Genomic DNA, 27,922 nt, shown 5'->3' on the forward strand with positions numbered 1-27,922 from the left:
TGACGAGTCAAAAGAGAGAATTGATTGCAATTATTTCACAATTCAATCATGTATAAATTCTACAAAAGAATAAACACTAGGAGAGAGAGAGAGTTCCTCGACAGAGGTAGGAAATGTTACTTTGAAACTTTCATTGGACATGAATAAATTTAATTGAGCGTATCCACCAACTTGAGAGATAGGCAGCTCTATTAAAAAAGTGAGTTGTAGGTAAGGATTGTGGCGGCAATCGATGTTAGACAGATAAGCAGAGAAGGGAGCAAAGTGACATTGAGGAGCTTGTCTTCACCCAGGTAACCAGCCAGAGTAATTGTGCCATCCGCAACCACTCGTGCCAAGGTTCCAGCTTCCGTCGAGAGAAGCCCGCCGTTGTAGGTTCCACGTGCGAGGCGGGAGGACATGACAGTTGAAAGAAGTGAAAGGTTTACACCTGCATAAGCCAACCAATTATATTTCCAAGAACAGAGGAGAGGAAATAGTGTTTCTTTTTCTCAAGGAAGAAAAGAAATGAACAGAGGAAAAGAAGAATCGTACTTAGTACCTGTCCAAATAATAAATTCAACAAGTGATTTACTTGAGAAAAAGAAAGAATTCAACGTGAGCATCCAGAATAACAATTATATATCTCTGAGAACATCTCTTTTTCATGTATAGAAAAGTGAGTTGCTTATATGCTCTCAAAGTTTGAAGCAGTTTTATGCAACTCCCAGAACTTGCAGTATGGATTGGATTACAAACTTTGCATTAAACCTCTGAACAAATTTTAACACCTCAGTACCCTTAATATGTGTTTAAGATTCAAAAATGTTCAGCCCAGGATAGAGAGAGAGATAAAGTACTCAAACTTTTCTTACCCTTGCGATGAGTTCTTGACCCTGAGATGGCAAATTTCGTGAAGTCTCTCTCTCTTGTTAAGTATGAAGATGTTAGATAAACACAGCTCAATTTTGTGACTCTCCCTCTCTCTAGCTCTCTACATTCTTTTTTTTTTTTTCACGTTCAGACGAATAATGTTTTTGCTACAAGTGACAAGAATAGAGAGTAATTGTAATTACTCATTTGGGCCTTTTGTTACTATTTAGAGTTATTATGTTATATTTCATTTGTTTATTTACATATATGATGACTTGTAGGCTAAGGTCCCCTATTGTTTTCAAGGAAAACACTTTTCACTAGAATCATCTCTTCTATTCAAACCTATTTTGGGTTTGGATCTCTTCTCGTTTTATGGTATCAGAGTAGGGGTGAAAACGGGTCGGATTAACTCCGACCCGACCCGCTATCCGACCCGACTCGGATCGGATTCGGATAAAAAAATTCTATCCGACTCGGATTCGGATTCGGATACGGATAGAATTTTTGAAAAAAATTCGGATACGGATTCGGATACGGATCGGATAAATTTTTCGGATTCGGATACGGATATCGGATATCCGTTTATCCGCATATTTTTTTAAATGATTTACAGTTTTTAGTTTGCTTATTTAAATAGTAAGTATTAATATTATTACTAATAATACGTTATATATTATTTATATAGATTAATTTCTCTAATTTTATATATTCGACATACAAAAAAAAATTTTGTTGTAAAACTCTTAATAATTTTGTGTTAATTATATTTAAATAAAATATTATAATTATTTTAAATTTAATTAATATCCGTTTAAGATCCGATCTTTTATCCGAAAATTATCCGTATCCGTTTAATCAGGATATGGTTTTAAATTTTACTATCCGTCTAATATCCGTATCCGAATCCGTATCCGAACTAAAAATACGGATCCGGATATGGGTTGAGCACTATCCGATCCGTATCCGATCCGTTTTCACCCCTATATCAGAGCCATCCAATTTCTAGGATTCTTTCTTAGCCGCTGGATCTCTTTCATCTTCCACCTCTCTTGCTCATTCTCCCTCCCAAATCTCTCTGTGGCTGAGATGTCTTGCCAACTCCATTGAGTCACCGAAAACTCCTCTCTAGCTCGCTGCGCCATGTCCCCGTCGACATCTCCGCCTTCTCTCCTTTTCTCGAGTTGCCGACGGATTCTCTCTTGTCGCATGCCCCTTCCAATCGAGAGCGCCACCATTGGAGAGGAGCTTTAAGCTTCCTCGACTTCCTCAGCCATGCTCGTCTTCCTACCTTCGTCGTGCCACGCTCGTCTCCTAGTTTGGGCAGCACAGAGAGCTTCCTACAAGCACTCCGCTTGGGCTTCAACCCTTGTTGCTGCGCCCACGCCTGAATGCTTCGCTGCTTTCCCTGGTGAGCTTCTTCGCTGCTTTCCCTCTAAATCGGCAGTTGCTTAGCGTCATCGTGACGAGGATCGATTGATAGACTTTCTAGCTACTCTAAGTCCAAAGTTAAGAGATCTGCTTGTCATCTATTGCATGGCTCCACTCACCCGAGTTTGAACAGTGCCGTTGCTAAACTACAAATTGAGGAGCTTAGGCAGCGTCTCTTGTCCTCTCAGCAAGCCACCACTACACTGTCTTTTGTTGCCATAGAGGGTGTACTCAGTGCTGCCCCTACTATTATATCAGTCACGCTTGATATTTCAACTGTTACTCACGCCACTCATGTGTCTGGACGAGACCATCACTCATCGCGCCCTATGTGCACTAATTGCGGTCGTCCTGATCATTTTGTCACTCATTGCTATCGACTTCATCTTGAGCTTGTTCCTAATTTCGACAAAGAGGGATCAAGCAAGGACAAAAGTCGTCACTTCGCTTCCTCAACCGTTGCCCTTAGTACTAATCTATTTGATCACTCTACCAATCCCACATTTAGCAGTGCACTTCAATAGATTCAGCAGCTTATTCATGACGCTCTTACTTTACTAGCACCTCTATTTTTGCCTCTGTTGTCCTTGATATGACTAAACTCTAAATTTTTTATTCTAGAGCCTCACATTATATGACTGCTAATTCCTCCATTTTTTCTAGCCTTACCTCTGCCTTTCTTGCTCTTCTTCATATTCTCACAATAGATGAGACCCATTACCCTATCTCTCATTTTGGTTAAATTATCCACCATAGACCCCACGAGTCGACTTACTTTATTTGATGCCTGGTTTGTTCCCGTATAACTATGAGTTTTATTTCTATTACTCAACTTTCGGACTCTAGTTACACTATATCTTTCTCTTCTACTTATTTTGTGCAGGACCTATTTACAGGCTAGAGGATCGGGATTAGTAGTCGGATTCATAAGCTTTACTACCTGGATCAAATTCACCTTCTGTCACCTCGCCATAGTGCTTGTCCAGTCACCCCTCTCTCTCCAAATCTATGGCATCACATCTAGGTCATGTATCAAGTCAGCATCACATCTGGGTGCTTTGGCAGTAGTTGTTTTTCTATTTTGCCTCCTTGTATTAACTCTAAGTTGGCAAAACATCAGACCTTTCTTTTTCTCTTAGTGAGAATATCTTTAATTCCCCTTTCACCTTGTGCACTCTGATATTTGCAGCCTTACTCCTCTATCTTCAAATTTTGGTTTTCTTTATTATGTCTGTTTTATTGATGGTTTCTCTCGTTTCACTTGAGTTTACCTCATGCGTCAATACTCGGAGGTATGTCAGATCTATCGTGATTTCTCTTCTATGGTTCGCACTCAGTTTGGTCGATCCATTAAGATCTTTCGGTCGAATGGTGCTCGTGAATACTTTTCCTCTGAGTTTCATTCCATTCATGCCTCTGTAGGTACCCTACCTCAGTAGTCATATCCTTATACCCCTGCTTAGAATGGAATTGCTAATCGAAAGCATTGTCATCTTTTTGAGACAACTCATGCTATTTTGTTTGAGGCCTATGTTCCTTGCTCTTATTGAGCTGTGGGCCTTCTTATTGCTCTCTACCTCATTAATCGAACTCCATTATTAGTCATTGATGGTGTGACCCCGTACGAGCATATCTTTGGTAGATCACCATTTTATGGTCATCTTCGTGTCTCTGGGTGCACTTTCTTTGTTCTTCTTCTTTCTGGTGAACATAACAAGTTGTCCGATCGAGAAGCTAAGTGAGCCTTTCTAGTATATAGTCATGAGCATAAAGGCTATCGTTACTATGATGCATCTACTCATCGTCTTAGAATATCACGCCATATCACTTTTCTGAAAAAAATACCTTTCTTCACCTCCGATGCTTTGGCTCCCTCGAGCTTATTCTTTTTTAATCTTCCTACACCTATCATATCTTTCATCCCCTCGGATATCCCTACCTCAGCCCGACCATCCGCCCTCCACTTGCTTGATACTCCTTTATCCATAGACACTCATTTACTATCAATTTCCTCTGCCCCTCCAGACTATTCTTTCACTAAGTTTCTACCTCTTCCAGAGGAGTACCCTTCTCATGACAACCTTGTCATATTTCTACACTCACAAGTCGTGTCATCCTACTTCTGAGCCTCCTTATACTAGTAGTATTCCTCCGATCATCCCATCATCTACTATGACGGCTTCTGCATCTGCTCGTCGTTATCTAGAGCGTGAACGTCGCCCTTTCGACTGATATGATTTTCTTATCTCTTCCGCCACATACTCTCACTAGTTTCACACTTTTATTGCAGCCATCCACTCTATCCCTCAGCCAAGGTCATCTCGTGAGGCCGTTCAGGTTCCAGAGTGGCAACAAGCTATTGCAGATAAGCTTCAGGCCCTTGAACAGATGCATATTTAGGATGTCCCTCGCCTACCCTGCATCATGTCTGTTAGTTGCAAATTGATCTTCAAGGTCAAGTATCAACCTGATGGATTCATTGCTAGGTACAAAGCTCGTTTAGTTGCTCAGAGTTTTACCTAGGAATATAGGATAGACTATGAGGAGACTTTTACTCATGTTGCTTGGATAGCCTCTATTCGTACTATTCTTGCTGTTGCTTTTAGTCGCCACTTCATCATACGGATGTAAAAAATGCGATTCTTCATGGTCTTCTTGATGAGGAAGTGTACATGAATCCTCCACTCGATTTTCCTCTTCTCTCAGGTCTTATCTGTCGACTGCGATAAGCTATCTATGGGCTCAAGCAGGCTCTTATGCTTAGTTTGATCAATTTCGTAGTCTTCTCACATCCTATAAATTTCAAGAGTCCCTTTGAGCTATCTATATTTCTACGGTTTTCTACTCAGGTTTGGGTCCTTATTTTGTATGTCGATGATATGATTATCACCAAAGCTAACTTGGTCGGATTCCGCTCCTTTCAGCAATATTTTTAAAGTCAGTTTGAGATGAAGAACTTTGGTCATCTTTGGTATCGAAGTTGCTCAGTCATCCCATGGTTTTTCGCTGTCCCAGCTGCTAACCCAGTTGAGATTTATGTAAAGCTTTAGCCAATGACGGTCAGCTGCTTCCATATCTGACTAAATATTGTTAGCTAGTTAGGGCACTCATCTTCCTGACCATTAACCGGCCTAATATCTTTTATGCAATTGGTCTTGTCACTCAGTTCATATAGACTCCTCAAACTACCCACTATGTTGCTCTTATGCGTATTCTTTGATATCTTCGTGACATTATCATCCACTCTTTCTTCATGCCATCCACTTCCATCTTAGCTCTGTGGGCTAATTTCGATGCAGACTATACTGGTGATAAATCTGATTGAAAGTCTACTACTAGCTTTTGCATTTATTTAGGACTCTGATTTTCTAGCACTACAAGAAGTAGAATATGGTGTTTCTCTCCAGTATTGAGTCAGAGTATCTACTATATGTGCAGTGACTAAGGAGATTGTTTGGCTCCATCGCCTTCTAAGTGATATGGGTGTTCCTTTGACCCTCTCAACTCATCTTTATGTCTACAATAATAGTGCTAAAAAGCTCGTTGAAAATCTTATTTTTTATAAAAGGACAAATCACATTAAGGTCAATGTACACTACTCTCCGGGAGTACTGAGCTGACATCATTTCTTTTCATCGCCTCAGCACTAAAAGAGCAAATTGCCGACTTCTTTACGAAGCCACTTCCTATTCCGCGTTTTAAATATCTAGTTAGCAAACTCTCGATTTATGATCTATCTTGAGTTTGAGGGGGGGGGGGGGGGGGGGGGGGGTGCGGTATTATAGTTATTATGTAATATTTCATTTATTTATTTACATATATGGTGAGTTGTATAAATAGGGCTAAGGTCCTTTATCATTTTCAAGGAAAATATTTTCACCAAAATCCTCTCTTCTCTTCAAACCTATTTTGGGTTTCGATTTCTTATAGAAGAATGGAAGTTGATTTGCTTTGGAAAAAGAGTTTTTCAGTTGATGTATAAAATATTTTCCTCTCAAGTAAATGAGCACCTCTAGAATGCATCAACTTCTTCCTGATGGCAATTAGATTTTATTTTTTAATTTCGGATGTACTTTTATCTAAAAACTAGATTTGAGTTTAGGGTGTCTAATTTGGTTAAAACTCCTAAAAATCTAGGAGTTTTTCTTATTAGTTTATTTTGAGGTAGGTTTTATTAGGATTTGATTAATTTTTCAATTAAAATAATCTTAGAATAGTTATATATTAGATTAAGAAATATCTGAATAAGATCAACTTATGATTTGATGTAATCTCCTCGTCTCTATACACAGAGGTGATGAGAATTCCAAAAAACACAAAGAAAAAGATTTGCAAATTTTGAGAATAAATTTTTTGTGGAGTATTCACAATTATCTATATTCCCCTCTCCTCTCTTTCGTGGTGGATACCACACTTGCTTTTCCAATCTAGGTGAGTTTAATCTTCTTTCCTCCATGACTTAGTAGATTATCTTCTATCTTTCCTATCTATTTAGCTATGCTATTATAAAAACAGTACTTGGAGGCAAATAAAGACATTCATAGAGGCTCTATCTTTTCTAGTTAGGGTGAATCTAGGTGCCTTCTACCTTTTTTTGTATTGGCATGTTTTCTCCCCCTCAGTCCACATCAATTTGGTTCAGAGCAAGTTCATATTCGACAGAACCAATCATGAAGGAAATCTAGTTCACAAATATAAAAACTGAGTACATAATAATCTAATAATCTTATGAAGAAAGATCCAAAAATGCAAATTGTGAAGATAATCTCGAGATAAGATTGGCACAGCGGAATCAAATGATGGGAATTAGATTTTTACTTATTTTTTATTTTTGAATGTACTCTACCTAAAAACTAGAAGATTTGATTGTTAATTTGTTTTGATGTAGGTTTTGTAAAGATTTGATTATTTTTTAAATTAAAAGAGTCCTAGTTTATTTATATATTATATTAGGAAAGACCGGAATAAGATCAATTTGTAATTTGATGTAATCTCCCCATCTCTATATATAGAGATGATGAGAATCCAATAGAAAATGAAAAATTGAGAAATAATATTGTTGTGGAGGATTCCATATTTATCTTTTTTTCCATTCTGCTCCCTCTTTTTCTCCTATTTCCTCTCCTCTCTTTTGTAGTAGATACCACACTCCCTCTTTCACCACAATCTAGGTGCATCTACAATTTGATGGGTTATTTCTATCTTTCCTATCTATCTAGCTATGCTAGTATGAAAATGTTACTTGGACAGATAAAGAGATTCATAGATACCCTATCATTTTTTCTTGGGACGAATCTTGGTACCTCCTTATGTTTCTCTATATCGGAATATATTCTTGTCCATAGGCCACATCACTTCCTTTTTCTTTGTTTCAATGTAAGAAAACCTTGTGGTCTTACAAAGTCTAAAAGACCAAAAGGTCTTATTGTGCATAATCGGCAATGATTAGATTAAGAAAGATTGTTCTTTACTCAATTTATCTACTTCTATAGTCAAGTTTCTCAAAGCAAGCGATCTTTTCTAGTAATGAATAAACCCTTCCACTAGATTCCAAATTCTTCTCTTAGTTATAACTTATGATATCTAAAGAATGATAGAAATGAATCAAAAAAGAACGTTTTCCTCTAATAAAAGAGAAATATCACTTATCTCGTATCTTCAAACAACAAGTTAGAGAAAGACAACCATACTATCTACCAACGATGGCTGTGCTAGTGGCATGTGTCGTACCGTGCCACTATTAGCATGCCTCTACGTGCCATTAGAACGCATTTATAATATTTTTAATAAACTTTTTAGGATATTTAAAGATATTTTTCAGTCTTCGATATGCCAATCTTTAGTTTGATTTAAATATATGTATTAATAGTTTAAAACCTAAATGATAATATTTTATCTTTAAATTACTTTTTGTAAATGACATATTTTATTAAAGATTAAACAACAGATAAATATAAATATTATTCAACACATACTATGATTGAAGACATTCATTAAAACTAATATTAATGATTAAACACTCTATAATATAATTGAACACATAATATTAATTGATAATAGTTTAACAATTAAAAGTAATATTTAGTTGAATGTAAAATGATGAGAAGGATCAAAGACTTTATTTGCCTAACACAAGAATAATACGAGAATGTTGCATTAAATATTGTCAATATTCTTCAAAATTGTAAAGTCTTACATAGTCTTCATACAAATAAAATTTTTATACTTTTCCTATGATATGATACGGATATTAAACATGCAAGGGAACGAATAGCACCAGCATAAACATAGGCACACCATAAGTATATACAAATTGTGGATATAGAGTATACTAATGGTGTTATGGCTCTGATGAGTGTGATTGATATGATGGTAATTGTGATAAACTCATATCATCCTGTGGATGCACATCTCCTGATGTCCTGCTATCTACAGACTCAAGTCCTCTGTAAAAATAATACTTCTTGAGAAGGTTGTGTATTATGGATGCATGTCTCATCTTCATTATCACCACTAGACTGAGTCTCGTTATTATCACCATCACCATCACCATCATTATTATCATCTCTAGTCTCATTATCATCAATTTTATCTAACCCTTCTAAATGATCTATTGATCAATTAATTTGATAATAATTGATGAAAATAGTTGATAATGATCGATAAAAATATAAATTTTTTTTTAAAAAAATAGCTCCACATGGCACAATAACCGGCACACAGCTGTGCCAATCCAGCATGGCTCGGCACAGCATGTGTGCAAATCGGCACACACCCGTGCTAGTCGGCAGGGCTCAGTATGGCACGGCACGATGTGTGTCGACCAGCACGGCCATCCATGCTATCTAGAACCACTATTGTCAAGCTTTGTTGATTGTTAGATACATGTCTAGTGGTCTTCCTATTTATAGTAAATCAGCAATAAAGGATATGGGCAGTAAAATAACTAGTTATAAACTTACACAACAAAAAGGAAGAAAAGACATTTCAGCAACTCAAACCTAGAAACAGAGAGGTACAATGTTTTGAATACCAAAGCATTCACAGTTTACCTTCAAGAACTTCAGCAGATACAAATGTAATAAGCGCCGAGGAAACATACTGTGGAACTGTGTATGAGCTTGTTACGTGAAAGCTTAAGACAATTCCAACTAGGACCAGTATCTCAGATGCTAGCAATATCTGCCTGCAAAATATTGATCAGAAGTGAAAGCAAGTAAGAACTACTCCTATAGATATTGTGAAATACAACAAGTTATCAAAAGCTACAAGGTTCATTACAATGTTGGAGAGTATATTGAATTAAAATGGGAAGAAATAATGTCCAACATTGTTTTTGAATTAGATGCTTAATTAATGGGAATATAGCAGCATAAAATAGCTCAAAACAGTGGTCCAGATCTTTTCTGCATATGGTGCAAAATTAATGTGTGACTATCCATTTTAGACATGAGATATTGTAGGATGGTATAATAAATAAGACACAATCCCTATCTTAGAAAGGATGGTTTAAAGACATAACAAGAAGCCTGTTTCTTCTCTTGGGTTATGGCATTAAGGATAAAACCATGTGATCCTTGAAAATTTGATAGTTCTGACTACCAAGAGTATTTAATCTACTGCCTCTAGATATCTGGCTTTGATATCATGTTGTAACTTGTGATAACCATCTATCTAGAATCTATAAATTAGTGCCCAAGACAACCTCAAAATCCTCACTTGCAGAAAATTAACTAATCAATTGTTTTCTTGCTTCTTAAACAGCTAAACTAATTAAAGATAATATCAAACCACTTTTGTGCCCTCTAACCTAAGTGTTATGTTTCAATAATATTTAACAAGATCTATTTAGGAAACCAAGATTTTTCATTTTCTCAGGCCAAATGGGAGAACTTCGGAAGTAAGAAAGACAGTTAAACATAAAGTTCTTAAAAGATGCTAAAAGTTTTTGCGCCATAAAAAACTCAATATATCAAGTGTTTCCAAAGGCATGATTTCCTCTAGCATTTTAGGTAGAAGGCTACCAGCTTTTGGCTGAGTCCAAAACATATAAAGTTATAAACTAGTTTTTACATTTATACCAATCACCAAATGCCAGTCCTCACCGGTGTGCAAGCTATATGAGATTATTCACTTGTACTATTACTCCGTACAGTTGCAAAAGGCTCTAAGATCTTGGTGACTGAAAAACAATCATTCCGTTTGAAGACAATAGATTTCATACATTCTTTATTTTGAGATCCACCAAAATGGGGCATCTGAAATATTAAGTATCTCGTATATTTTACATTAGTTCATATCAGCTCACAATGTGACATGAAGCTTCTTGGGTCTGAAAGTGCGACTCAGAAATGAATGTCGAGGAGATTTTCTACTGACATATGTTTTGAGAAATGTAGAAGTCATACTCTGTCATGTAAGAGGGAATAAAATTCTCAGAAGATATCTTGATGTGCACAACTTAAGTGAGATAAGCCAAGTATATGTATCTTTTTCTAATAGCATTAATTAGAGATTCTCAATAGATTGCGTACACCTTACAGGAAGAGAAGAATTTACATATGCAGTGATACAGTTTTATGGAGTATATTCTGTTAACAAAAGTAAGAACGAGAAATAGGAGGCTATATCTGACTAGACTACCTTATGCAAACATTTGAAAGAAGGTATACTTCAAAATATGTCTAAAACAACAGTAAAACAGACAGCAATTATAATGGTCATTTAAAAATGTAAAAAGATTATTATCTTAGTAGCAGTAAAGAAGTATAACATGTTTCCTACCTATCCTCAAACATGTTGCTGATGTAAGTTCCAACAACAGCATTAACAGGAAGAACTGTTAGCCCAAGAATTGCTAGAAATATAGCCACTGAACTTGTAGTCCAATTGAAGTAGTAGGTGGTAATGACACTTGATTCAGAAAGTAAAATCTCCATGGCATATTTGAGCATGAAATATATTAACAGCTGGACCTAAAAGAGTGAAAGAAATTAATTTGATAAACCACACAAAGGAAAAAGGTTGCTAACTTCTTGCTACAACAGTTAAGATGTAGTAAAACAGAACTGTTTTTCATCCTAGAACAATAATTATCTCACAAAATAGGAATCAGAAAATTAAGAATAGGCAGATTGCAATCTTGTGCGTGACCATGATGTTATCATCAACTACCATATTGTTATTGCAAAGTTCAACTAGCTGGCTATAGAAGTTGAATACATTGTGTGTACAGAATCACACATAAGTCCCATTCACATATGCACATAATGAGAGTTAGCTTATCATTAACTGAACTGATGATGTGCACAGTTAAAGATTTCTCAAATTGAATATAGGCCCATGTCATTCACAAGATGGCACATTTTGTTTAGAATACCATCTCATTCAAATAATAAAAGAAGAACTTACATCAAAGCTCACAAAATGATACTCATGGGCCCACGGATAACTGTGCCCCTTTTTCAAGTTCGTAGCATAGTTTTCTAGACTGTTCTTTTCCTTTTTCTAAGAAATATCTTAACAGAAGTCTGCTAATCTACTTGAATGAGAAGAATATCTCCAATTTTATGAAGTTCAAAAGAACATGTCCAAGAAAATTTACAATATAAGCATTTCCACTTGCAACTATCACATTAACCACCCAACGAAATTTAAATCTAATAAGTTCAATAAAGAAGCTTTAAACTTTAATTTATTTAAACTTAGCTAATAGTATTTGAGGCCTTGTAAGATTTATTAACCCAAAATAATAGGTTAAAATAAATTACAAACATTTATTAAAGAAAATTTTATTAACTTGAATGAATAAGAGAAACTATTACCAAGTTGAAAAATAATGAGACTGGGTACTTGATAATTTTGAAAGGCAAATGAAGATTGGAACTCTTGTCATTCTTCTTTTTCCCATGTAGAATGAGCTCAAACAAGTGGAAGAATCCAAAAGGCTTGTTCAATACATTTAAGAAAGAAATAATAAATTCTTCCTAATCCTAAGTCCTACCACCACAGAAGGATATTGGATGTCTGCGGAACTAATACAAGTAGGTTTAATGCAAGTTGAAGCAATACTTATAAAAACATGCATTATATATAGCTAATTCTCTGCCTGATAAGCCATTGCATGCTGGGTTGCACCTATCATGCCAACAACTTGCTGGCATGAGAATTGTCATATAATCAAAAAGATAAAACCAAAGTTGACTGTGATACAGGTGAGAGAGAGAGAGAGAGAGAGAGAGAGAGAAATAAGGATATTTTGTTGTAAATGCAATCGTTGCCTCGATAGTTGAAGCGTTCCAGAAACCCAACAAATTTGGTCTGGATAAATGATATCGTCCATATTTTACATTAAATGTTATTAAAAGCAATAAATAAGATAATCAGCATAAGGCATCAGAATTTGGAAGAGCCTCCTAGAATGGTTTGGGAGATCTGAAACTTTCTAATTCTTGATAATAGAACATGTAATAGTAAGTGAAAAATTTAGGAATTGAAATATAACTTTAATCTGCATAGATTAGAGATGACATTTAGAAGTTGCATTGTTACTCTACAGTAGCTTCAATCTCAAGTAGGGATGTCATTATATTTAAATTGGAACAGTATTAAGATCGTAAGCAGATGGGCCAAAAATAGTTGGGACTAAAGGTTTGGTTCTCATTGACGTCCAAGCCATTATCCAAATTATTGCACTCTGGAATATCTACCCAATGCGCAACAATTAGATGTACTATACGTTGGTTAAACAAAATCATATGTCAATCCATTCACTTGTGCTTAAGGTAGCATCTCAAACCTTTACTGATGGTGTAAGCAATCTGTAGGCTGAGCTAATTGAAGTTGCAGGTTTGCGTGAGTCTTCTGAGGCTTCTTCACTATCATCACAATCTTGGTCTTCATCCTCATTCTGCTTATTTTTTGAAGTCAAGAGCAAAGGTTGCACAAGACCATTTTCGAGTTCCTCATTTTCAGCTTGTCCTGTTTATTTCAAAGTAGGGCCAACTTGATTAGGCATCTAAATATCATTACTAAAGCATCACTAACTTATTATCATCTCAAAATAATTTACCAAGAATAATACTACTACTGAAAGTTAACAACGCTGATGAACAACATCATATTCTGAAAGCTTATCCCACATTGCTTATTTGACATTTTGATTAAATTCTAACAAGCTCCTAGATAATGCAAGAAACCAAAACATCTCGCATCTACTCAACGATCAACCAATTATGCTTGCTACATCTTTGCATAATAGTATTTATGAGATTACTTTTCCATTCCACTAGTTTGATTGCAATGCTCATTGCCTAGCCACATATGAGGATGCTGAATAATAAAATTGATTAACATCACTTGCCTACATTTTCTCATCGAAGTCATATACTATAAATACATATCTATCTTAAGTTGAACTTTCATTTATATCAATTTCTCATCGAACTTTCATAAAAACTAGATCAACTAAGGTAGGGTAGTGACATAAATAAGGTAATCTAATCATATGTTCATCGAAATTTTATTATATAGTAAAATATATATGTAAAAAAATGTAAGGACTCCACTGTAGTATGTTGTAAATATTCTTTGGTTATTGACTTATTTCTCCAGTTGTTACTTTGTACAAAGAGCCTCAAAAGGAATGAAAGAGACCTCAAAGTAGAATTGTTTGAAATAAGATATGCTCAATTTCTAGTGGCACACACCAACATGGATGGCCGTGGGGATGAGTATCGAGATACTCCCCCTATAATGGTGTCGTTAATTCATTAGCACAATATGTATTAGCCCGTGCTGATCGTGTTGATTGGCATCAATGTATGGTTCTAAGATCGGAGGATGCCTCAGCACATGAGGCTAGTGCATAACTAGGGTTGTCAAAGAGAAGATGTACGCAGCCTTAGCATTATTCCCAAGAGGGTTGTTTTCTGACTTCAACCATGACCTCTTAGATGCAAGGGACAAGCTGTACTGCCACACTAATTGATGCTCTATCCTAAGATCCAAGGATTCCACAACAAAATACTCCACATTTAACCATCAACAGTAACTCCTGAAGATGAGAATGGATCGACTTAAATCTGGCAGTCATGAGTAGCCCAACATAACAATAAGCATCACTCTTTTATAGAATAATGAGGCAGGGTTGCTGTGCTAGCTGAGTAGGAGCAAAAAAGTGCTTTGGCCGAAACATCTCTTTCTTTATAGATTCTAAGGTTCAATTAGTAAACAAATTGTGTTTGATCATATCTCTAGAAAGAAGAGCAAAGTCACAAGGAAAAGAGGATGATCTAATGAATAAAGGAAAGGGATTCCAAAGCAAACTTGGAATTAGACCAGTCATGCGTAAAGACTCATCAGACCCTCATACTTTTTTATATGAAGGCATAAGGGAACTAGTTAGTCATTGGAATTTGCAAGTGCAATATTTTGTAATGGCAAATTCGTGAACACAAAACACTAATGAATATGATATACAATCTAGGATTTTATATATAATCAACTCATATTATTTATGGAAGACTTGTACGTGCAAAGAGATCGAAGAACATATTTAAAATCAAGTTAAATTCAACAGTTTTGCATAATAGGGTCAAATCGATATATTTCATTCAGAACTGCTGAAGAACTTCAGTTCGGTTAGAACTGATTATGCAGAACAACTATAGAACTTGGTTGTTTCTTTTGGTGATTCTCCTACTATGAAATAGAGATATTCTTCCACAATTATAAAAGGATATCAGAGGCTAGAACAACTCAAAGAAACTCAAAGGATCATAGATCAATTATTTGAGAGTTCTACTTTCCTCAGAGAGTTTATTTTCTAGCGTTTAGGAAAGTTTTCTTTTGTCCATTGCTTGGAGATTGACTACTATGTATTGAAACAGCGGAGGAGCCTAAACATCATTGGACATGTCTACTATTTTTAGTGAGTGATCCATGCCGAGTTAAGGACAATATACTTTCACTAAGCGTGTGTTTAATTGCTAGAAACTAGAGCTCAATGAACAATTAGAATGTAACGACTATTGCTGTAACGGCTATTGAAGAAAGCAAGGATGTCAACTCCATACAAGTAGAACAATTGGTAGATAATTTGCAAACTTAAGAGTCTACCTTACGACTTTCTAAAAAGATAAAAGGTATAGCTCTTTCTTCTCATAAACGAAAGCTTAAATTTTGAAGATGAAATTGATCTTGAAAGTGAAGAAATTTAAGAAGTTTTTTAAGAATTCTAATTTAAGTGCAGGTCGCACAAAAGGAAAAGGCACTGAAAAAGGAAAGAATTCAAATGACTCCTCCACTACACCTAAATCAAATTTCAAACTTCAAGGAGAACGAGTCAAATGTTATGAGTGCCAAGGCAATGGACATGTAAGAACAGAAAATAAATAAAAAAGGGTCGCACGTACAATGCACGCCCCCTCCCCCCTCACTTCTCCTTCACAGTTACGCGACGGAGGAGTGGCCGAGAGATTTTGGCCACTCCAAATCCGAATTTGATCTCAAATATAGGTTTAAAAACATATCCTATAAGTTTAAACCCTAACCCTAGTATACGTCGCTCTCTCTCTCTCTCTCTCCTCTTTTCGTCGGAATCGTTGTTGTGGAATCAGACTGCCAGGGCATCATCAGAGCAATCAAAGACCACCACGTGACTCCTCGGTAAGCCCTCTCCCACCCCTCAAATTTAATTTAAGTTTAATATGATAAAATAGAAATACCTAATTTACAAGATCGCGGCTTCGTCAGCTAACCGGGTTGACCGACGGCCTCGGGTCATTGCCGCTCGTGCACAGGAGCTCCATGTCGATGGCCTCGTGCCATGGTTGCCTTCATAGAGAGCTCATGTGGCTCAGATTGCCACCAACCAACGAATTAGGTTGTTGGTCATCGGTGGTGGCTTCTCCTCTACCTCGTGGAGTCGGCATAGTCGCGAGGAGGGCTTTGGCGAGGTTAGCAAACTACCAACGACAGTGATCGCCGCAATTTTCTCTCTCCCTTCCCTTTCCTCCCTCTCTCTTCCTGGTCCAATTCAAAGTTGTTGATGTTTATACTTCTTTCTCCCTTATCGATCTCATCGGGTCAACCTAAGCCCAACCTTTTCTTCTCTCGAGTTCGAGTCTGGATTGCAAACCCGACCTGACCCTTTAATAGTAAGTTGTGGGCTGTAGGCTAACCTGCAGCCTAGTCCTTCATTGGTCAAAATTAGTGTAGAAACATACTAGATTAACTCTATATTAGTTGGTTTGAACCGAAATTTTACAAATTTAGCTAAAATTTCTGCATAATTAGATTTTCTCAAATTTTAAAAATCTAATTAATGTCAAATTCATTGAAATTGGATAAGAATTGATACATGAACATATTAAATTTATTCCATATGAGTTAATGAGTTCATCGTCATTACCGTCATATCAACTACACATATACCATACCTTATATCCACAATCTGCATATGCTTATGATGTGCATGTACTTGTGCTTGTGCCGGTCGTTCCCATGCATATTCAATATCCATATCATATCATAGTAGAATTACAAAATTACAGAATTTTTATTTATATGAATACTATGTGACATTATTATGAACAATATTATCAGTAGATGAGTTTTGAAGAATATCGATAGTATTTAATACAATATTCCCGTGTTATTGTTGTACTGACAAATGAAGTCTTTGATCCTCCTCATCATTCTATATCTAGATATTAGTTTTAATTATTGAACTATTATCAATTAATATTATGTGTTCAATTATATATAGAGCATTTAATTATATTATAAAGTGTTCAATCATTAATATTAGTTTTAATGAATATATTCAATCATATTATGTGTTAAATAAGATTTCTATTTAACTTTTGTTTTATCTTAAATAAAACAGATAATTTACAAATATAATCTAAAGATAAAGTACTATTATGTAGATTTTAATACATATATTTAAACCATAAACTAAAGATTGACATATCGAAAATCCAAAAGCATCTCTAAATATCCTAAAAATTTATTATAAATATTAGAAATGCGTGTGTGGTGTGCCGTGCCGATGGTGACACAGCACGGCCATTGTTGCTATGTTCATCATATCATTATTACTTGTAGAGTAGTTAAATAATTGATTTGGCCATTTGGGTAAACAAAAGGTCTTCATTTATGCTCCTAAAATTGTTCCAAAGTTTGCTTTTAGATAGTTTGATGACAAGCATAAGTCATTTAGTGTTCATCCTAAATGCCTATAAGTGTCTAGGAAGTTGATGGAAAACTCTGCCCAGGGACTTATCAGACGCATTCACAACCTTGATAACAATAAGAGATACATTTATCAAGAGAACCAAAGTACAAATTCCACAAATTTGAGTAGCCACCATAGTTTATGGGAACTGACCAAGGTTACTTCCATTCATCATATACTTGATGCTCGCTAACCAAATTATATTTATACAGGACTAAGATAAATGTGTTATGCAGCATATACGGCATATCAGTCTCATTAAAATGTTATGCAGCCAAGAACGTACTCCCAGGTCTACTTAGATGATCAGTTAGAGGCATGATGATCATCCATGTGATATGTCTTGTAATTTGAAGTAGCTAATATTCACAACAAGAATGACACCAGTATAGCCTATATAAGAAACAAGTTTGGCATCTTGCACATATAGAACACAAATATAAATAGGAAATGCATACTAAGAGAATTCCATTACTAACAAGAGTAAGCGAATGATGGCCTTGACCATTAGGAAAACCATTTCTTTGTTCTTTTCTACAAGCATGAGTGATGACACGAGTATAAGATTTTTGATTCGGAGATCAAACACCATAAATTGATTCCTTTTATATCTAATATTGAAAGATAGAACAAGTTTTGATTAACCCAAGTCATGAATACTGCAAAGTGAAATGGAATAGTTATAGTAAATTATACATACCAGAAGCTGAATCCTCTGCAACATTGTTCACTTCACTATCACGAACTGGCTCTTTGAATGAAATCCACAACCAAATTAAATACGCAAGCCAAGCAAAAGCCATTACCCAACCAGGTAAAGTGTTTGCATTAATAGTAAAAACATATAACTTGAAATTAGATTGAAGTAATCCAGCAAGTGCAGGACCACAAGCCATGCCAAGAGCACTTGCACTAACAAATCCTGCAGAAGCTTGCATCCGGATTTTAGCAGGAACACAATCACTGATGTACCTGCGATTGACTGCCCGCGCAGAACCCATCCTACATTCCAGTATAATTGATCATAATAAAACATGATTCATGATGAACTATAACATTAAAAACATGCCCACGTGTAAACAGAACCAATATGTATTATTCAGGTCAAAGATCAAGAAAAACATTGAAAGATGATGTAGTAGTACCTTCATATACAACAGAAACAGAAATTAGTACAAATTACTGAACAAAGAAAAATCAAACATAGCTGAACTTTCATAAAAATACAGGAGCAGTTCGTAATAGATTTGTTAAGAACCAAATCTGGACCGATCCGAACGTAAGAAAATAATGAAAATTCAGATGGTGGTAGCCTCGTGAGTTAGGGTTCTAAATCGGAAGTCGGGATGAAAATATATTAATAAAAAAGTGAAGCAAGGTCAGAATGGGATGGAACGATAAACATTTGACGTTGTGGTGGTCGTCAGAGAATGGCAAACGGCCAAGGGTGGTAATAAACAGCCGTATAGTAGGGTAACTGCTGAAGGAGGAAGGTGATGACTAGAATTTGAAAGCTTTGGAGGTTCTACGGTTATGATCTATTTCTAAAAAGGTAAAAACAATCTAACGACTACAATAAAATGATAAATATAATAATAAGAAAATAACTAAACTATTGATTCTCAATGCTTGGATTAATAAATAAAGAAGCTCATCTCCTCTATATATAGAGGTCGGGTATGATGAGTCCTACTCGAACTTAGCCCTAAATGTTTATACAACTCAAATTAGGACTTACCTTAGAGACTTATATGACTTAATTAAACTTGTCTTAATGTTTATATGATTTAATTGAACTTGTCTTAGTGACTTATATGACTTAACTAAACTTACCTTGAGAACTTACATAAGAGATAAACCTAAATTAATTAAAAGATAAATAGACTCAATAATCGAGCTTAATATCCTCATGATGTAATCCAATCTAACCCGATTCGCGTCAAGATTAACTAACTCTTTGTTGCAGTTTAGGGCCTTTAGGCTAGTGAACTAGACAAACCCAAACAACCTCCAAACATGAAAAGAGTATTAACAAGGTTGGACTATGCTAATTATTTCTTCACCAGAAAAAAGCTAAGCCAAAGTCAGCTGAAGGTTAACCCTAAGATTGTGATTTAGGGTTATAAATTGAAAAATCTTGCAGATGACAAATATCACATATTGATATAAACAAGAAAAAAAGTTCTAGGTTTGTCCCTTAACATCGTGGTCAAAGTAGCCATCATTTACCGTCATGGTGGATGATCTAAACTCTAAAGAATAGAAATAGCAATAGGTCCAAATGATAAACTTTATGTTAAATCTTTTGAAAAGGACAAGAAAGGAATCTAGATAAAGGAGAAAGCATGATACTTATTCTTTCAAGTATTTTGTCTCAAAACCACAGCTAAGCAGAGAGTCAAATAGAGTTTAACCCTTAAATTTTCATTTAGTGATGCAAATAGAAAACATCGCATATGAATTATTTCTCTCTTTGTGATACATCTATCACACATTGATATAATGAAAAGCTCAAAAACCATCTTGGATTTGTCCTCCATTATTTCACTACCAATACGCCCACCAGTTCTCACTAAGATTAAGTATAACCACAACGATAGACTCCAAACATTATGCTAAATTTTTTGTAGATTTAACACTTCCCTATCCATTGAACGCATCTTGCTTGAGATTTCACAACCAATCAGTCATCAGTAAGCTGTTCTATAATATCGAAGATACCAACAAGTACAGCAATCGCCAGTAACAGAAGTCTCCCATTGTATACCAGTTTTACCAAAATGTTTAATAAACAATTAAGATTTTATCCAAAAATAAGAATTTTAACAAGAACTGTCACAACCAACAATTACAGTAACTAACATCTGATCTCATTAATTCATCTGGTTTGTGGTGCATTTACATTACAATTTTGCATGGATCCAGAAGGACAATCTTATGCCATTTGTAACTTGTACAATGGAAACTTTCAGATATATGTTAAAAAATTATTAAGGATAACTATTAATTGATCCAGAAGGACAATGTTCTATAATGGACCCCCTGCGCAAGAAAAGGTATATATGATATTTGTATAAAAAAATATGACAAGATATTCAAAACATAATAACAGAAATGGAATATGAGTCAGCGACTAAAAAATATGCCAAATATTAGAAATGTCATTAAGACTTACCCACATAATAGACGACCAATAAGAAGAACTGCAATGGAGTTAAGATCATACGCCGAAGCATATAAGATGTTGCCCAAGAAAAGCGCAACACTACTAAATACAAGTGGTCTGAAGTATGACTTATTTGACCATGCACTAAAATAAACTGAAGAGAACACTTGTGCAACAGCCATTGATCCAATAATAACACCACAAACTGTGGCAGCAGCCCCAAGACTCACTGAGTAGTCATCCGCAGTTGGCACAACAATGTATGTGTTGACCATATATAGGAATGTATTTACCAAGTTCAAAATCAGAGACATAAAATGGTATCTTTCTTCCTGTATTTGTTCCTCTACAGCACTTGGAACCTCTTCTTGGGTAATGAGGGCATGTTGTCCTAAAAATTGAAGGAAGTTTGTTGAATGTGTTAACTTGTCTATTGAAGCATTTATCATTTCAATAACAGGGTCCTGCAATAGATGCAAAATAATATAGTTGACAGAGAAAATTCTTCATAGATGTCTTAGGTTAACCAACAGAAAAATTAATGATGAACAAAATAAGACCTTTGGAGCAGCAGATGGCTGATCATAAATGGAAAAATAGCTCCCTTGACGTTCTTGAAGATCTGCAAGGTTGCGCGACAAGGCCCCAACAACAGCCCCTAGTCCCTGTTTGTGGAAAGAAATTATCTTAGAATATGAAGTTAATTTGAGCGACCAAATATCCATACAGAAGAATGAAAATAAATATGAACCAAAAAATATGACCACAAATAGAAACAAAGAGAAGACACTAAACAAGCCTTTATAATCCTAAATCTGTAAAAACATCTGACATTTACACCACGACGGAAATCACATTACCACATGTTTGAAGACCTGCTGCAGCTGAGAATATGGATGATTGGATCTACTAGTAACATAATAATCAGTAAACCTATATCCGAAGCGTTTATCAAACTTCTTCAAAATCTTCCGAATAGCAGTGGCATTTAGATCGACGAATCTAAGTAGCTTTACAAGATCCTGCCCAACTGCCCTATAAGCTTCTCGTAGTTCTGATATGCGAGATATATCCGGTTGCTCTGAAAGAATTGCACGCTGCTTTCCCAACTTCTCTATCTTGCTTGCCAGAAGCCCTTGTTGCTCCAAAAGAAAAAGGACAATCTTCTCGATCTGAACTAAAACAGAGAACAAGAATGAAATCTTCTTAAAGGAATTCCTCTTTCTACCTTAAAACCACATGTCATTAAAACCACAAGTATAGTTTATTTTAGTTTTAAAAGGAAAGACTGAAATCATCCAATTCTGATAGATCATAGATGAACTCTAGTAAGGAAAGCATCTTTCAGAAAGATATCACAATATATGAAGTTATGAACCTAAATTCATAGCCATTTCAAACATATAAAAAATTCTCAACAATTAAAAAGTGTGTCTATTAGAAATGCAGTGCAAAGCATTAACATTAAGTTATAGATATCTAACCAAGAACAGTTGTCCACCGGCCGGCACGGCATGACACGTGCCACAGCACTTACTGGCCATGCGCAAGAGGGAGAAAGAAAAAAGAAAGGGAGACTAGCAGCGCTTCACTCTTTATCATCATCGTCGCCGCTCGCTGTCACCACCGACCTCATCATCACCCGTCACTTGCAGGCTTAAGGTCGCCGATGAATGCACAGATCGCTCTGACGTGGATGCCCTAGCCCCTGGCTCGAGGAGGAAGATGACTCGAGCAGGTCAAGTTAGGTTGATTTTGAATAAACTTAAGTTGCGAATTCGGAACTTAAGTTTCTTTTCGCCTAATATTTCTTGCGAATCCGAATCCAGTAAGATAATTCTTGTGGAATATTATATTTCTTGCAAATCCAGATCCAGAAAGAAATATAATACTTTATTGCCTTATGCATTCTTCTGCATTTAACCCCTATAGAAGTAGGTAATTTCATATTTCCCCATTGTAAATACTCCTCAAAGCGAAACCTCCTACATATTAGTCTCAACTGCATTACCTTGCATAAGTTGTTTTAATTTTTTATGATCCATTTTACCTTTAATCCTTTTCAAGACATTAATTAATTATGTTTAATCAACACACAAACACACACACAGAAAAAAAAAAAAGGAAAACAATCCACTGGGAACCTCACTTCCATGTGGGTCAATGTAGTTAGTAGTTAGCAATTAAGTTTCAATAAGGATGAAAGAGAAGAATGAACCAGTGTGATTAACAGTATCGCAGGCTAAAATAGAACAAGAATTATGTCGGAAGCAAAGAAAAAGAAAGAGTGGGAGGAGGCTTCCAGCATTAAGAGGGGCACCTTAATCCTCTTATCCATTCAAATGAAAATGAACCCAGTATTGCTTCTAACAAGTAGCAACAGGGTAATATGTCGAAAACTCATTAACAACTATTGTTATTATATTGAAACGGGTATTGTTCTTCAAATATCTGTGACAAATAAGAGTCTAATTTTGTAAAGGCTTTAGAAAAAGAGAAACAAATATTTAATTATCTTGTTGAAAAATTCCATCGGAAATCAAATAGATTATTTAAGGTACAGCTTATATCTTAATAAAAAATGCCTTTAGTAGGCTGAAAATCACACATACTTAGACCAAATCCATCTAAAAGTTTGCTTCTCTGCTTATTTCCACATGTTTCAACCTATACTTCTCTACTGCCGTCTAAACCCCATCACCCTTGTCTATTCCTCTCAAGTTGCCTTCTCTCTCCGCCTTCGCAGTAATCTGCCCCTCTCCTTTTCACTTCCCCTTCGGATCCACCTCTCTTCCACTTCCCTTTCACATCTCTCTCCCTTGTCACAGCACAAGGTGTGCCAAGAGGCACGAGGTGTGCTAGGCAAAACCCATTCACATCTCCCTCTTCATTTCCCTAAACCATAAACAATTAAGAATATTAAAAGCTCTTTGCTATTGGGATCATTAACTGAGGCTGACAGTAAAAGTCAACAAATTGGAACAATGATACAAAGTTATGTTTGGATTTTGATTTCAATCTAGGTAAAAAAAAAGAAATATGCAAGGCATGAAATGAATTGATTTTTTATAAAACTCTAAAACACAACAAGATTTAGTTGAAGGAAACCAGTAGATAGTAGTCTATATAAGGCATAACTTTTATGAAATACCACCTAAAAATATTTGAGAATTATGTTGAATATATATTACAATATTAATTCATCAACATTTTGCCAATTAGAAAAGAAATTGCTAAACCAGTATTTATGTGAGCTCTAAGATCTGACTAGAACTGAAAGCAAGAGACTTGTATGTGTACACATGGAAACAAACATATATAAACTATTTCTTACTACTCTTACATATCATAAAAATGAAAGAACACAACAGCAAATTAAGCAGCTCAACCCATGCATGCATGCAAGCAGCTATAAGCTTGCACAGGATTAAATCACCATCATTGTCCATCTTATATCAAATTGAAGGAATATTTCGAAGTACCTGGTCATCAAGCATTTTTGAAAAATCTTTGAGAACTTGACGCCGATCTTTTACACCTTGTTGAATTTGTTGGGCATATTGCCTTACTCTCTTCTTCATCAGTTTGTAGTTAATGTAGTAACTGTATATAAACACAAGAAAAGATTACTTGCATGAAAACTGAGAGTAGTAAAGAACAACAATAAACATCCCAAAAGCCAACTGTCCAACTTGAACGTCTGTTATGACCACCATATAATAGCAAACGCATGAATAATCAAACAGTTGATAGTACCATCAATCCATCATCATAAAGGCTCAAAATCAAAGTCAAAAAAGTGATAACCATAAGCAAGCCTTAATTCCCAAGTATTTGGTTCCTATACATCAATCCGTTTCTTCTGTTCACTCTATGACCTCACTACCTTACATTTTTTCCTAAAGAAATTCACCCTCGGATGAAGATAAAATCTGCATCCTCAAGTAGCAAATCTAGCCCAAGCTCTCTAACCCCCGGACACCAAACAAGATAAAGAAAGATCAAGAAAGGTCTTCTATCAATCTAAGCAACATCATAATTAATAGGTCTTATGTTGATTGAAGCTACCTGATATAATCTTTTTAGTTTAGAAGACTTGAAATGATAGGGCACAATCAAAAAACAACCCTTTGGTCTTTATAAATCATCTTAAAGATTTTTTAAGTTTTAACCATAGGAAAAAATAAGGCAAGAGAGGACTTTCATTACGAAACCTGAAAAGCAGTTTGTGGATAGGAAATTCAGACTCACAGAAAATTGAAAATTGTTTGTTGCCCCAAAAATATGAATCAGAGGAAATTCTCCTCAAGGAGGGGTTAGGACGGGCAATTGTTCACTGAAAGAATCCTCCTTGGACAAGTGTACATAAATAAGAGACAACCTTAAAACCTAACATTGATCCATAATATTTGGAGTTTGGACAAAAGAATTGATCAACTGTGGAAAACAGAAATCAAGGAAGTTTTCAAAATTTTAAGTATGAAAATAATGAATGAAGGAGCATAAAATGGGTTTTTACTCTTTAACATGATACCTGAGGCTTAAATATTTGTATAAATGTTGCCTTCCTATGAAATTGTACAAAATCCCAAACCAGCAATGATCAACATGCTGTTAATGAACATGATGAGATGCAGTCACTCACAGTTTTACTGATGCAATTTGAATCAATTATATGATCCCTAACCAGTCTAAATTCACTACGGTAATGTAATAACTAAGCTATCAATTGTTAAGGTATCTTTGACCATTTTTGCTTATTCTAACTGTAGTTTCCTCTTCCAAGTTCCAACTCTACATATTCTAACTAAGCTATCAATTACAGTTTGGCATGATTGGTTACATATCCTACCTGTACAAATTCCCACATTGTTAAATCATTTTCCCTTTCTCTGCCTCGATGTCCCATTCTTTACTAAAGATATTCATATTTCTTCTTTCTTATTTTCTTTATGTTCTATTTCTTCTCAAAGGGCCATGGAATATCTTGGAAAAGCAAAGCAAAGTCAGACAGATCCACTAATGACAGATATATGTAGAAGGTTATTATCTATGAAGCAAGGACATAGATATGGCATATGGATAGAACATGACACAGAAATATGAATAAGGCAGATCTTGAAAAGCACGAAATGGTGCAAAAGAATGGGGAGTACATACCATACCTATATACATATATATAGATCCATAGTAAGTAATTTGGATTTGAGGTAATTATGCTGGCTAAAAGAGTTGCTAATGTAAATGGTACTCTAAATTATATAATATAACTTCTGGAAGTACGAAAAAAACAGACCCTTTCCATTCTTGAACCTGGTCGGCCATTAACTTCTTTCCAAAATTAACCATCTTGGCTTTGAATATTTTCTGCAAAACAAACCATAAAATTATATTAGTTTTGAACTAGAGCTAATCATTGTGCAAAATATTTATGTCTAATGCATTAGGGGTTTAGGTAGAAGAGCAGGTGGATGCAAGAAACTAGTGGAGCAATAGACAGCATGATGCAGCGTACAACATTATCATCATTCCTCAGAATCATTTCTTCCTAAAATGCCTTAGATGCAAATCATTTTGATATCAAGTCAATGCAAAGTTACATCAGAGATAATAAAGCATGACAAAGCATAAAAGTATATTGAAATGCAAAATATATCACTAGCACAATAGAAGATTTCTTTTTTATTCCATGAACTCCTAAACTAGATGATAGAGCATCTGGATTAAAATGATTCCAATAACTTGGTTAATAGGTAATTCCCAATGGAGGCTACAATGACAATCCTATCACCGGAATTTTTTGTCAGTGATCTCAAAGGAAAGAATTCAGTATGCTGATGAATTCAATGAACAGGAGAATTCTGCAGTAGTTAGAGGTAAGTTAAATTATTCTATAAAATAATAGTGTAGGATCAATTGGATTTGAAAGACAGGACATAAAATTATATCAGTCAGTCATGTGGTCAACCATTTTCTTGCCGGCATTAAGTTACAAGATTATACATAGTTACATACATGACCAGTATCAAACTATCAGAACTGCTACTTCATATTGCACATACAATGGATGCCCACTTTCTCATGAAACTTATGCGGCATCCAACTTCACAAGTGAAGAAAATAATAGGTAATTGCTTCACCATCTCAAGTTCAGGTGACATTCAATCTCATATGTCTCCCTCATAATAGAATAAAAAAGATTTATCTACATGCAACTAGAGTCCATGCAGGACAGCTAGAAGAAGCACCTGAAGAAATATTGAAAATTAAGAATTTTTCCATCACTTCTTCAGGCTGATACAATTATCCTCTTGCGCTACAAAGGTAGCGTTAGGCCTATTGCAAAACAGAGACCATCCTAAGAACGCTCCAACATTAAAAAAAATGTCCACCATACACAACTCCCCTTCTTGCTATCGAGGAATAAACAAATGGCAAGGATAAAAAAGCACGTGTAGTCTTTTTATCTCTAGTGAAGGCAGAAAAATTATCCAACTTGCCCACTAGACAATAAAATGAGATTACAATCGTAAATTGATGTAAATATATTTCTATCATCCCATCGGCAAGAGCAGCGGACATAAAACATAAAACTATGTCAGCAGATAATTAGTAGAACTATAGAACACCCAAATCGGCCAACCAAAACGACGTCAGTGATCAAACTCCCACATTGCCTACTCAAACGATATATCGAGTATGAAGGCACAAATCCTTCATAAACATTAGAAAAGAAACAAAAAAAAAAAAAAATGCTCCCTAACAAACCAAATCCGGTCTAGTAACCAGTTCTCACGCCAAAAGAAAATATACAAATATCCATCTACATAACCTACGAAGAAGAGGAGTCCTTACCTGCGAGGAATCCTTAGTAGCCCGAGCTCTTGATGCTTCTCCCCGCTCGCTTCTCTCGTCGGATCAATGAGAGAGATAAGTGAGAAGGCCAAAATATCTTCCGATTGGACTGAACCAAAACTACCGAGAGATACCAAAGCAAGAACCGGAACGAATTGATTCGCAAAATCCACCCGTGAACGAGAGAGAGAGAGAGAGAGAGAGAGCCACAAAAATAGGTTGAGAACGTTGGGCTAGGAGAGAGGCGGTGGCTTTGGGTGTCTCTATTTATATCCTCGCGTTTTGATCCAGATTTGTTGCTACTTAGTAGTTGTCGTGCAAGTGCTTCTTTTTCTGTTCTATTTTGGAGGCTTTGCTGGTTAATCAATCCTTCATTT

The 27,922-nt window shown here is 35.6% G+C and overlaps 1 protein-coding gene across 1 annotated transcript; it reads right to left on the minus strand.

The window, feature by feature from the left end:
• LOC140769894 (SPX domain-containing membrane protein OsI_21475-like) lies at positions 1-27,865 on the minus strand. The gene is made up of 11 exons (XM_073110783.1): positions 27,546-27,865; positions 25,987-26,057; positions 24,173-24,293; positions 21,551-21,862; positions 21,251-21,355; positions 20,700-21,154; positions 18,225-18,526; positions 13,082-13,263; positions 11,068-11,258; positions 9,336-9,469; positions 1-430 (listed from the first exon to the last, which is right to left on the minus strand). Exons 2-11 carry the CDS (start codon positions 26,037-26,039, stop codon positions 192-194), a joined length of 2,094 nt encoding a protein of 697 aa, XP_072966884.1. The 5' UTR covers positions 26,040-26,057; positions 27,546-27,865; the 3' UTR covers positions 1-191.
• Positions 27,866-27,922: the final 57 nt, after the last annotated feature.

The sequence above is a fragment of the Typha angustifolia genome, chromosome 11 (assembly GCF_048772165.1).
Source record: "Typha angustifolia cultivar Huaian chromosome 11, ASM4877216v1, whole genome shotgun sequence".
NCBI lineage: Eukaryota > Viridiplantae > Streptophyta > Magnoliopsida > Poales > Typhaceae > Typha > Typha angustifolia.

What these genes read in the sequence shown, in the direction of transcription:
- LOC140769894 (XM_073110783.1), bottom strand. Translation starts at nt 26,039, where the DNA reads ATGGTTAATTTTGGAAAGAAGTTAATGGCCGACCAGGTTCAAGAATGG. An exon ending in CAGGTTCAAGAATGGAAAGG is followed by an intron (nt 24,294 to 25,986) that starts GTCTGTTTTTTT and finishes GTTTATATACAG; the next exon opens with TTACTACATTAACTACAAAC. An exon ending in CAAAAATGCTTGATGACCAG is followed by an intron (nt 21,863 to 24,172) that starts GTACTTCGAAAT and finishes GTTTTAGTTCAG; the next exon opens with ATCGAGAAGATTGTCCTTTT.